The sequence below is a fragment of the Bison bison genome, unplaced genomic scaffold (genome assembly GCF_000754665.1).
Source record: "Bison bison bison isolate TAMUID 2011002044 unplaced genomic scaffold, Bison_UMD1.0 scf7180017864139, whole genome shotgun sequence".
NCBI lineage: Eukaryota > Metazoa > Chordata > Mammalia > Artiodactyla > Bovidae > Bison > Bison bison.
The window spans coordinates 11,179,015-11,191,367 of NW_011494711.1; the positions used below are offsets into that span (position 1 = coordinate 11,179,015).

A 12,353-nucleotide genomic window follows, 5' to 3' on the forward strand; every position below is an offset into this window, starting at 1 on the left:
CATACATAAAATGTCAAACATGTCAAAACACTCATGAATACCAAGATCTCCCACCACGCCACGACCAATTTTAAAGGTTATTTAGGGCTAACACATCTGCAAGTGCAGATTTTACAGCAACAGACTTTATTTTTCTCCGATATATTAAAAATAAGTCACTGATCTGTCAAACATTTTTGATGTTTCCACACATGTGGCCCAGGCACATTCTGCCCAGCGCTATTGAGAGTGGGACAGTTACACAGAACACAGATCTGTGGCATCAAATAGATTCATTATGGACTTCTGGAAGCTTGTTTTGAGCTCTATCAATTCACTGTACAGGGTGGATAATTCAGCAAAAGACCAGGAAAGCAAATGTAGCTATCTTCATTCCTCAAATATAAAACCCTCTGTTAGGGTCTCCATAATTCAACTTTTCACAACTTCATTTCAGAAAGGCACTTTCAGAACATGTCACAAGGCTTCCTTGTCCTAAGTCACTGATTGTGAATTATTTCCGGATAGCTTCAGACAGGCAAGTTTTATAAAACAAGAAGCAGAACACATGCAGAACATACTTATCCTATTCCCAGCCCTCAGATAAGCGAAGTTTAAATTAAATGTCAAAGACAAACAAAATCTATTGTATAAGCAAATAGCTGATCTAAATCCACCATATTTTGTTTGTCAAGTGCTATAGTCTAATAAATCGTGTAATAGAATAAGACTGTTTTGGCAGCCCTTTGGCCATGCCAAGTTAGATACAGATAGTCTTCTGGAGAAATATCATGCTACACTGGACACTCTAAGCAAAATCTATTCTTGCCATTTGGTGGACTGTGAGAGAAGCTTTTAAGAAAATGTTCATAACGATTAAACACTGCAGACCACAATACAGGAGAAGTAGGAGAAAAAGTGAATGGCTCGTGTATAGCCCATTTTTACAGAGTGGTCTGCTCCGGGCTGTGGCTGTGGTGAGCTTACTGATGTGCAATTTGGTTTTTCTGAGAGGAAACGTAGAAGCCGGCTAAAAATCAAATGACTAATAAAAGGAAATTCAAACAACTTGAGGAGCAAAAGCATTTTTCCTCTTTACTACCTTTAATATGACTTTCTCAATGACATAAACAAATACAGCAATCATTCCCATTCTTTTCATGGGCAGCAAAGCAAGCAACTCAAAACTCCTTCACACATTAACTATGAAAACCTAGTCAGAATAATTGGGATTATTCTCGTAAATAAGAAAGAAGAGCAATGCACTATTATCACTACCCCACTATGATTTAGTCAGTTCTCCCCTGTAGAAGTCTAAATACAATATCTTCAACTCTCAGCAGAAATTCATAGTTTTGTTTAAAGTTGCTGAGGGAAATGGTACAGTCCTTCTCCCCAGGTAGCACAAGAGCAAGGCAGTTGGGATTACAGTCTTGGTTCTGAGTTCAAATTCCAGCTATTCCAAGTACTTAGAAGTCAAGATACTTAACAATATCTTTGAGCCTTATCTCATTTGTAAAATGGAAGCAACAATTTGAACCTCACAGGTTGGAGTTGAGAGGATTACATGAGCTGAGACCTAGCCTTGCAGCAAGACAAGCAGTTATGCATTGTGATTGAGGAAACTCAGTAATCGTGGAAGTTACTCATCTGCCATTTGGTTCTCTGCCTTTCACGTTGGCCTGAATCTTCAAAGGAATCCATATCCCCTCAGCCTGGAGATGGCAGCACCCCTTTGGAAACAACCCTGCCTTCGAAGCTCCTTAGAATGAAATAACTTCCATTCTAGGGCAAGTACTTTTCTATGCCAATGTTTTGTTGTTGTTGTTTTTTTTTTCCCCTCTTTTAATTTCTTTCTGACATAACTTGAAACTGCTGTGTGGTCCCCATTAACCCAAGGTTTCCCACACCTAAAGCCACCCTCCCCTTACATAATCCTTTTATTATGGCTTCAACATTCAACTTTCCTTAGATCTGCCCACTCCACCCCACCCCAGCCTCCTTTATGTGCCCTTTCTGTTTGCTCTTATTTATCATTTCTTTTTTCTCCAAGCCCATCCACAATTATTGTTGGCTCCCTGGCATCCCGCATTTCTAGGGCATTCTAGTCCTCTCCTTCCCATCTCTACTGGCCTTCAGTTCTAGCACTCTGATTAAATAAATCCTCAAACTTTCCTTCTTCTTCCATCCCCTCAGTCCCCGCTTATCTGATCTTTCTCAGTATTTTCACTATCTTTACCCATCCCTGTCTCTACCTATTTCCCTCAAAAGCTTTGCTTCTTTCCTAGTGTTGGGCAATAAATGAAAAGCCCAGGCACATGGTGAATGGACAATGTGAGGGTCACTCCCCTACCCTCTCTCTGGCTTCCCCCAGGAAACTTCTTCATTGTTCACTCTCTTCCCAGGTGCTAAATGACAGAGGGAAAGGAAAAGGGAGTGGCTTTGTGGGCCTGTCTCCTGGTCCTTACAATGCCCAAACGGGGCTCCAAGCACTTATCAAGCCAGGGGATAAAGAAATGTGGAATCTTGGTGCAGTTGGGGAGGAGATGGGGTACAAAAAATAAAATATACAGAGAAGTGAAGACTAACCACAAAACCACAGTGCTGAAATTTCCTTATCAGCATCTCTCAGTAAAGGCAACACCCCTCCTTCACTTCCGGCATAGACGGGTCCCTCAGCAGCGGCTCTCAGACTTTTTGCCTGAGACTCACATTCATAAATACAGTCTATACTTGTGGCCTATCCAAAGTTTCAGCCAACAGTGCTTACCCTTCGGCTACATTCTGTGCAAAGCACTCGTGGTTGCTTGTCTGTTATTATATTCCTTTGAAAGAAAATTCTGATCGCAACCCATTGATTGTATTGATTTTACAAACCACTAATGGGTCAGGACCCTCAGTTTGCAAAACACTGACCTACTTGTAGCTTACTGAGATCCTCTCTACCTCTACCTCTTAGCCTTTTCAAAGGTCTGAAAATCTGAGCTCTTTAACACGACCTTTTTAGCAGGAGTAGTCCCTATAGAAGCTCTTCTAGCGTCAGATGGAGTTCCCACACGCGCAGCTGCCCCTCGACGGGGAATCTGTATCAGAAACTCTGACACTGTTTGTTAGGACAGGTGGGACGTACCCTGGAAATTCTAGTTGCTCTAAAAACAAGTTTAGATAGGAATATAGAGAAACAAGAGTAAGAGATCAACCCGGGGAAGAAGAAACGCGGCGGAAAGCGTGGAGGCCAATCTCTCCAAATATCCGGGTCCCTCCTCGGCTCTATGTCAGGTCCAGCTGAGCACCACAGAGCTCGGCTAAACCGAGCAGAGGGCAGCCCGCACTCGGCAGTCGCCGTCTTCAGGGGAGGAAGAAGGGCTCCTGCCGCAGGCAGACAGGCGGACCGGCTACCCTGAGGCCCCTTCAGGCGCCGCAATCCTCTGGCCACCTGACGACTCGCATCCCCCAGCGCGCGGGCCAAAGGCTCATAACCTGTGGTGCCAGGAGACCTGTAAGCAGAGCCGGATGCGCACGATCACTCTTCCGAGCTTCGGAATTGAGAGCACACGTGCGGGGCACACGTGTGCTGCGGGTGCGGGGCGGGGGAGGGGGACGTTCCCCGATCCTGTGGCTCGCAGCGCGGATGCGCCTCTGACTGGATCCTCTGCCACGCCTATTTGTGCGCTCCACAACTAGGTGAAAAGGTTTTCCCCAGTGTGAGGGTGAATGAACGCTCCAGCCCCGCTCACAACTAGGGAGACCCAAGGCTGACCACTGATCTGTGGGAGTAGAGAAAGCCGGGGGGACACGCTCGGCCGCACGTGCTCTCGCCCGATCGCACTGGACCTGGCCACGCGGCGACTGGAACCTGTTGCGGTCTCCGGCCCTGGGGGAACACGGAACAGCTGGGAAAGAAGCTGGGAGCAGCTGGGGAGGGCAGGCCAGGAAACGGAGGAAGCAGAGTTAACCCGGGCGAGTTCGTTCTAATTGGTCCAGGGCTCCCCGGACAAAGTCTCCTGGTGCAACCGGCGGAGTCAAATCCTGTCTCCAAAATGCAGCGGGCAGAGCTGGAGCGCGTGCCTACGCACATTCACATCCCCGAACCACAGACAGACACGCATCTCTCCAGTAATCCTGGGACCTCAAAATCAGACCACGCTGGCAGGGGGGCCTAGTGAGAAGGCGTGGGGTGGGGAGTAAGCGGCTGGAATCTCGTTCTTCGGAGTTCTCCCGCCTCTTGTCTGTTAGACAGGGAACGCACATCCCGGCTAGGAGATAGGGGTGCAGCCACTTCCTTACGCCTCTGGCGTGGGGTGGAGCCCCGCTGTCATGCTCCGCGAAGCGCCCTCGGACGCAAGCGGGAATTTCCCTAAAGAAGAGCCAAATTAAAGTCGGAGCAAAGATCCTTCGAGCCCCAGCTGTCGTCTCCAGCCGTGCTCAGGAAACGGAAAGACCGAGTGAAAATGGATTTAAATGACAGCCTCACCATCCTAAATGGTTCTGCGTAATATCCAATTTGGGATTTCTGGTAAAATTTAAAAGTAAAAATGAAAAGCGGGTTTGCATGTGCTTGTTTTATTATTTAAAACGAATTACCAGAAAATGACGGCCCTGTTTCAAATTCTTATCTCGCTTCACTATAAAGTCAGCCAGTACCGACTGAACTGATTGAACCCAAAAAAACGCAGCTTCGCAAAATGAGATCCCCTGGTTGAGTTCTGCCCGATGCACAGAGCTAGGCAGAACTTTTCCTCGAAGACTGTTGCAACCGGATGCGCTCCTTTTAGTCCTGGCTGAGACCCATTTCGGGGTGGGGGGATGGGTCGGTTGAATGGGCATTGGCTGGGACCCCAAACTCCATCCCTCCCCCGTGGGACTCTAAAACCGAGTCAAGTCCCACTCGCGGTGTGTACAGGAGACTTAGACGGCTGAGAAATTTCCAGGCGCGCCCACTCAGTGACAGTTCCTATTCCCGAATGAATAGCGGGCACAGGTGTGGCTGGAGGAAGCTTTAAAACCCCTTTCGGAGGAGAATGTTTGCGATACTTACTCCCAGACCTCTTGTTCAGCAGACAAAATAATACTGGGGAGAAAAAAAGTTTTTAGATCCTCAGGACTAGATACCTTCTCTCCCCTCCCCCCCAACCTTAACAGAACCTGTCTCCATTTTTGAGGTGACGGCGAGCAACACGGCTTGGAGACAGAAACAAGCACCTCTCTCACACCGAGAAGCAAGGCCGGCCGGGGAGACCCGAGCCCTCACTCTCCGCGCGCTACCGCGCCGCGGATAAAAAAGGAAACCCACGCAATACGGAGTTAAGCGTGGAGATGGTGGCGCACAGATGCGCAACTCTGGAGAAGCTTGGAAGTGTCCTGGTATCGCTATCCGGGATAGGGCCTAGGGGGATGGATATATACCTTTAACTGGAAAACTCTGACCAAAATATTACAATGAAATGAAAGTTTTCCTTCACAGACTTTGTATCTTGAAAGTATTCATTGCCGATGCCTAGGTTTAAAATACAATTAGATAATTGACTATTAGCGTTGAAGCGCAAATAAAGCCAAAAGTCTCATAGCAAAGTGAAATTGAACCTTCAAGCGACATTCTTAAGTTGGCAGGAATATCTGCTTCTCCTTGGCCGGCTCCTTGCACTCTGAGAACCAGTGTCCAATAAGACTTATGATAAGTTTTTTTGGGGGGAGGGGGCACATCGACTCTCGAGGGACGGAGTGGAGCAGCAAAAAGAAATACACAGGATAAGGTCGTTGGGTGCCGCTGTCACTGCAGGGTGCTATGAGCTTCCGGGACCAGGCTATCTCTCTTGTTAGAATCAGGACCAGAAATTCAAACACTCTTTCCCTCTCTTGATCCCTTTCCGAAAGCGCAAGGTCGGATCGAGAGACTTTGGCAGTCGCCTGGACGGTAAACAAGCGGAGCCCACCAAGTAACAGGCTGTTGCACTGCTCATCCGTGTTTGGTATTAAGGGCTGCTGCTGCTGCTGCTGCTGCTAAGTCGCTTCAGTCGTGTCCGACTCTGTGCGACCCCATAGACGGCAGCCCACCAGGCTTCCCGTTCCTGGGATTCTCCAGGCAAGAACACTGGAGTGGGTTGCCATTTCCTTCTCCAATGCATGAAAGTGAAAGGGAAGTCGCTCAGTCCTGTCCGACTCTAGCGGCCCCACGGACTGCAGCCTACCAGGCTCCTCCGTCCATGGGATTTTCAATTCAGGGCATTCTAAGCAACCCCTCACCGTGGGTCTAGAAACTGTGAAGACTAAGAAATTAGACCTTCTTTCAGAACTGAGAAGGGTCTGGTCATGTCTTCTAACAATGATAAAACATGTTTCATTGCTGAAACGACACAAACAACTGAAATTCTTAAGGGGACTTGGGAAGGGGAGGGGAATACGAAGCCCCCAGTATAAAGTTTTCATCTCTTTCTAGAGAAGTTCCACACAAAGTCTGTCTCTGGCAAAACAGCGTGTCTGTTGATTTTCCTGGCCTTTACTCCTAGAAAGACCAAGACAAGCAAAGTCCTCAACCTCACAGATCCCGGAAGCAGCAGGCGAGATATCTCCGAGGCTCCCCCGCACACCCCGGTGCGCTGCGGGGAGTTGGAAACGGACTCGGTAACTGTGAAGCAGAAAAAGCGCTAGCCACTTTTCAGTTTAGGAATTACAACTAAATATACGCGGAGCCGGTTCAGTCTGCAAGCGGACACGGGAGAGAGTCACCCCTCCCTCCTTTCACCCCAAATTCTCGGGAGGCGCACTACCTGATACCCCATTGGCCTCGGGTGATGCGCAACCGCTGCCTTAAGGGAGAACCTGCAACAGAGTTCGTTTCTGGGTTCAACTCTAGAGGATTCCGAGTCGGGATGTAATTGTCTCCGGGCTGCAGACACCTGGGAGAAGACTGCTGACGGCTCTGCAGACTCCAACATTTCTAAAGAGCTTTCTCTTTCTCTCAGCTTATTAGTGGGCAGAAGTTGTGAAAAATAAAAGGAAATGGCAAGCCTCATCTTTTCAAGAAAGCAAGGGCGTCAAACATTCCGCTTATTTTTTAATCTCTTTATGTGGCCACCAACTTTTGCCTCTCAGAGTTACCTGTAGAGAAGCGCATCACATGAAAATAACCTCAAATTACCACCGAGACCTGCCTTCTCTCTGTTGCTCGACCCACAAAACATGTCTTAAAAAAAAAAGTAAGCAAAGGTAAACTAAAAATAAAACCTGAGAACTCTCCTGGCAATTTACTAACTCTGCATTTAAAAAAATAATTACTCTTTTTGTCAATTTCAGTGACCAGGAGTCCATCTGTAACTCACTAGGATCAAGGAAGAAAATCATCCCCATCCTACACGTCCCAGAATTTACGACTAGCTGGACCAGGTCACTGAGAGGAAGCTGAGACCAAAAGTGACTTTACTACTTTTTTTGCCAAAAGTTAGTACTGAGTGGAAGCCTAGATACTGTGATATAGTTTGTTTGTACCTAAAAAGAACCAGAGCCTGACAAATTGATATTTTATTCTTTATCCGAGAAACTTTTAAGACAGCTATATTATTCTAAGACAGCAAATTGAACCTCATCACTATTCACTGAAGGAGGAAAACATTTGTAAGAAATGTCTTTAACTGAGTTCTGTTCTATGCCAAAGACCACTGACCCAAAGGGACCAAAATGCTTGACTCTTCCTCCAAGACCCTTTACAAGGAATTGGAAAAAATCAGAGATTATATACAATACACTTCAAATCTGTGTAGACAGAGTCTTAAAAAGATACTTTCTAAACATCATGCAAGACAAAAAACCCAACAGGACTTCAAAACTGGAAAAGTTCAAATGCTATTGGGTCTTCTGAACTTCTCCTATGAAAGTTGCACTTAGCTTTCAGAGCAAAGTCAATAGAAGAGTTGAGATATTCTCACCTGATTCTGATAAATGCATGCTGCCACACTGGAAAGTTCTGGTTAAGGAAAAATGTTGTTCTGAATTCTCTGGATAATTAGTTCAATTTTCCAGTTCCTTTTGCCAGAATAGGTCTAGGCTGTCAGTTTGAAACTCAAATGTTGAATAAATGACCTATCCCAAATCAATCTCCAACTCTGTCTATTGTATATTGCTGTTTAGTAATCATTTTTACCTAACCCAGAAAGAAGACAAAATTCTGTTCATTTACATAGTTTATTGTTGTAAACATTAAAATTGTCTTTCTCAAAGAAAGAATTTATCAGGAAAAAAAAATCAGCATCTCTAACTGTCATACACCATAGAAAAAAAGGCAGTGATTCCTATCATGTGCCATACTGGAAATATACAAAGAAAAATACTACAGAATATGGCAATATTAAAATTCTTACTCAAACATAAAATAATATATTAACTGACAATCTTAGACGTTAAAAAAAAATTCAAAGTGCTCAGTAATTTCCAGGGAGTTATGTATATTATAAGCACTCTGGAAATGGTCAAAAGCTGCTGCATGCAAGTTTTGTTTAGCTTTAGACAACAAAATAATCCAGATATAAACTTTCTTTTATCAACATCAACGGTACATACAACACTTACAAACAAGGAATGTTGGACGGTGTTACAAACACTATGTGTCCCTTTTGTCAGGATTTTCTGATGTGTAATACTTGTGCCCACCTATTTTACAATTGAGAAAATGTTTAAGCTCAGGTAACTACCAATCTTTATAAAATCTAACAGACTACATAGTGTCTGAAATACTATTTATATAATATAGACATTACTGAAGTAGCAAGTGCCTATAACATTTTCAACCTAGAATCAACATGCTTGTCCCTTTTTTGAGTAGTTATTTCTTTTTTTTTTTGCAAACACACTTATCTTTTAGAATTTGTAATATTTATTCATAAATAGGCACAAAATAATTTAAAAAGCCAAACTGCATTGGATAAATTTACAAGCCTTTGCCTTCTTCAACTCATGCCACCCACGTAACATTTAGTTTTACTATATATTACAGCTTTCTTTACAGCAGAAAACTTTGAAATCTTTTAAAGGGCAATACTTGTGGGTCCTCTTACAACGTGTGTGTGTGTATGTGTATTACATTTATTTTAACTGCAACAACCAAATGTGGCCAAATGTTTTCCATCATACATTAGCAATCTTCCTTCTGAACAATAAAATGATTTTTAAACTGATAATAAAAAGTTTATACCACAGTACTGTGTGTAGTCCGTGTTCTAAATCCAAGATGCCCCGGAGCCAAAATGCCCTTTCAGGTTCTGCCTGCAGGTTAGGAAATAGCAACAGTTTTTTGTTTTTTTGTTTCTGTTTTTTTCTTTAGGGATCAAGGGTCAGGGTGTTTGGAAGGGGAGGGGGCTGACTAGAGCTGAGACAGCTCAGGGGGATCTCTCTGCCCTTGTCACTTGCCCCCTCTGGACAGTTTTAGGTTTCTTTCCAGTTTCTCTGAAGTGCATGGAAGGAGGTCTTAGAAAGGTAAAGTGTCCAGGAAAAGTTTGTCAATTATTGCTGGTGGTGGTACCAAATCTTCCAGTTTCAGGTAGAAAATGCGCTGTAGCCCCTGTGTGCAAAGTGTACGGAGTTCTGGGAGCTTCCCCAACAGTTTGGACAAATAGTTGGGGCGGTTCAAACCCCCATTATTGAAAGTCACATGGTCTTTGAGACAATTTACAATCTTGTTTTGCAGCTCCTCCACTCTCTTGGGTTCCTTGAGACCGTGTCTCTCTGCAGAAAACACAATCAGAAACAAAAGAGGAATGCACTAAGCAGTTAGCTAGCTGACAGGACCAGGGAGTATCGGTGGGAAAGGAAAGTTCAGGAGGAGAAATGCCCTGTGCCTGTGGTACTGACCTGTGACCATAGCCAGGGCAGCGATGCAGGAGAAGGCAGAAATGTCGATGTTCATATTCTGCAAGTTGGAGGAGAATTCAACAATGGAATCAATCCATTCCCCAAAGCCACGAACACATTGCAACCTGTGCAAGACCACCCCATTGCAAAAGATGAGTTTACCCTCCACTGGGTTGGACCTGCAATTAATACCAAAGAGAGAGAGGGGAGAAAAAGAGAGAGAGAGAGAGAAAAAAAAAAAGGCTAAACAACTAATTACTTGAAGAGCAATAAATGAGGGATTTAAGAGGCACCTAATTACCCAAGAGTTAATAAAACGTAGACCAGTGGACCTTGAAAGGGTCTAATTTCATAACAATCAAGAACGCCCCCTATCCCACCTCCATTCTATTCATACAAGGCTTCTATGCTCACTGCTTCCCTTCTCTTCCTTTTATCTATTCCCCTTTCCTTCCTATCTTCTCTTTTATTTCACATCTGTTCTCCTCTCTTTCTCCCTCCACCCTTTTCCCCCTTTTCCTCTTTCTTTTCCTTGATTCCTCTCTTCCTTCATTCCCAGCCTTCCATTACCTGTAGGCTAATCGCAGCACAAATAGTTCTAAGAAAGCCGATTCGAAAAGCAGGTCTTGGTCGGCTTTGGGCAGGTCAGCGAAGCCCGGGATCTTCTCTGCCCAGCCCCTGATGATCTCCATGGAGCCAGTCAGGAGATCATAGAATTGCTGGATATGCTGGGTGTCATCTCCACTCATCTGATAGTCAGGGTTCGCCTGGAACTGGAATTTCATTTTAAAAAGCACTTAATGAGGTTCTCTAAAATATATAACCCGTGAAATTGCTAACCTCATTTCTAGTAGGGGAGCCAGGTTTTTATAACAATTAAACCTCTCTCTGACCAGTAAGGAAATTAGATGTTCCGGGGCAATTAATTCAATTAGGGATGGTGCTATGAGGTCGCTGCTTTAAATATGTAAATTACCATTTTCATACAGACTAAATACAGTGCCAACCAGCCCTGGGAAATGTTCACTCTTATCTCCACAAAACAATTGACACGTTAGTATTCATGCCAGTGCCGGAGTGGGTCTTGAGCAGAGTCACCCTTTGCAAATCTTCATAAAATTGCAGTGCCGTCTAGGTTGCCTGACATACTTCCTCCAATTAAAGTCCACACATTCCTCATAGCTGGGGTAAAAGAGGAATCTGACCACTTGATTCCCCCACCCACTGCCATTCCTGACACCTCCTCGCTTCCCCTTCCCCAACCCCAAGCAGCTGTCCCTCTCCCTGACAGCTTCTCCCAGAGAAGGTGGGGGTTAAAGCTTCTCCTTGGAGGACTGGGGTAGAACCCAAGTGGGGGCTTTTGCATCGCCTCTGGTTTGGGCATCAGAGGCATTGGTGTGCTGAGTATTGGTGTGCACCCAGGTACTGGGAAGGGGCCTTAAAGAGATCTGACCACTGTGGCTCATCTTCTTTTCCTTCCCCTGCCCTGTCCTCATGTCCACACCCCCAGCAACACCATCCGTCCTCTGTGGCCCTGCCCAGAGCAGTGAAGCCAGACCCTTGCATGCCTCCTCTGTCCCTTGGGCCTGAGGGGTTACTGACAGGTGTGGGGAAGGGGTCCTGCCCATCTGTCGCTTTGTCCAAATGAAACCCCCTCCAGCTTCTTACCCTGGAATAGTCCAGGCTGGTCATAGCCGGGTTGGAGTCGACATGGGCCCTGACGAGGGCACTGATCAGACTCACCGGGGGCGAAGGGGGAGAGGGCTCCTGCGGGCTCTTCGGTTTGGAAGGTAAACGACCTCTCCGGCCTTTTAAACTGTCGGTGCGAACCACTGCAAAGGAACAGTTGGTTGAGCGCGGCTCTCCCAAGCGGGACCCAGCTGCCGCCTAGACCCCTCCCCAGGGAAGGCCACAGCCGCCGGGGGCCCCCCTGCATCGGGCAGCGCCCGGGCCCCACTGCTTGTAAAGCCTTTACTGACGAGAAGCATAAAAAATGCGGGGTTGTTTTATGTCTTCTTCCAAATGGGTCGTATAGTTAAAGGTGAGGAGGGCCTGGCGGCTTTCTCTTGGGCAGAATGGGCTGGCATGCAGCTGCCTGGTCATAGAGGCCAGAGGCGGGTGGGAGAAAGCCGGAGACACCCTCGACTTCCCCTCGCCCGGCTCTGGGAAGTAGAAAGCGGGGTTAGGATAGGGGCAGCAGTTTCCCAAAGGCGAAGACTGGGGAGTGGGCTGTTGTCCCAACCTACCTTCTTTGACCATCCCAACAGCCAGGCACTTCTGAAACCGGCAGTACTGACAGCGATTCCTGCGCCGCTTGTCCACTGGGCAGTTTTTATTTGCTAAACACACGTATTTCGCGTTTTTTTGCACCGTGCGCTGCAAAAGGAGACAATATAGGCCGGGAAAAAATTTTTTTTTCTCTTGAAAATCCAACAATTCAGGGAATCCAGGGACAATTTCTGAGAGGACAGGGTCCACACTCCCTCACCATAAACAAACACATACACAACTCCTTTTTATTTTTTCCTTTTTCC

General features: G+C 45.9%; 1 protein-coding gene across 1 annotated transcript in view; it reads right to left on the reverse strand.

The window, feature by feature from the left end:
* Positions 1-8,143: 8,143 nt before the first annotated feature.
* NR4A2 (nuclear receptor subfamily 4, group A, member 2) overlaps positions 8,144-12,353 on the reverse strand; it is an 8,192-nt gene continuing 3,982 nt past the window's right edge. Inside the window, exons 4-8 of the mRNA XM_010840029.1 lie at positions 12,066-12,195; positions 11,488-11,651; positions 10,390-10,592; positions 9,820-9,998; positions 8,144-9,693 (exon numbers count right to left, since the gene is read on the reverse strand). Of these exons, the coding sequence (XP_010838331.1) occupies positions 9,437-9,693; positions 9,820-9,998; positions 10,390-10,592; positions 11,488-11,651; positions 12,066-12,195 (933 nt within the window). The 3' untranslated portion in view covers positions 8,144-9,436. The remainder of the gene's footprint in view (positions 9,694-9,819; positions 9,999-10,389; positions 10,593-11,487; positions 11,652-12,065; positions 12,196-12,353) is intronic.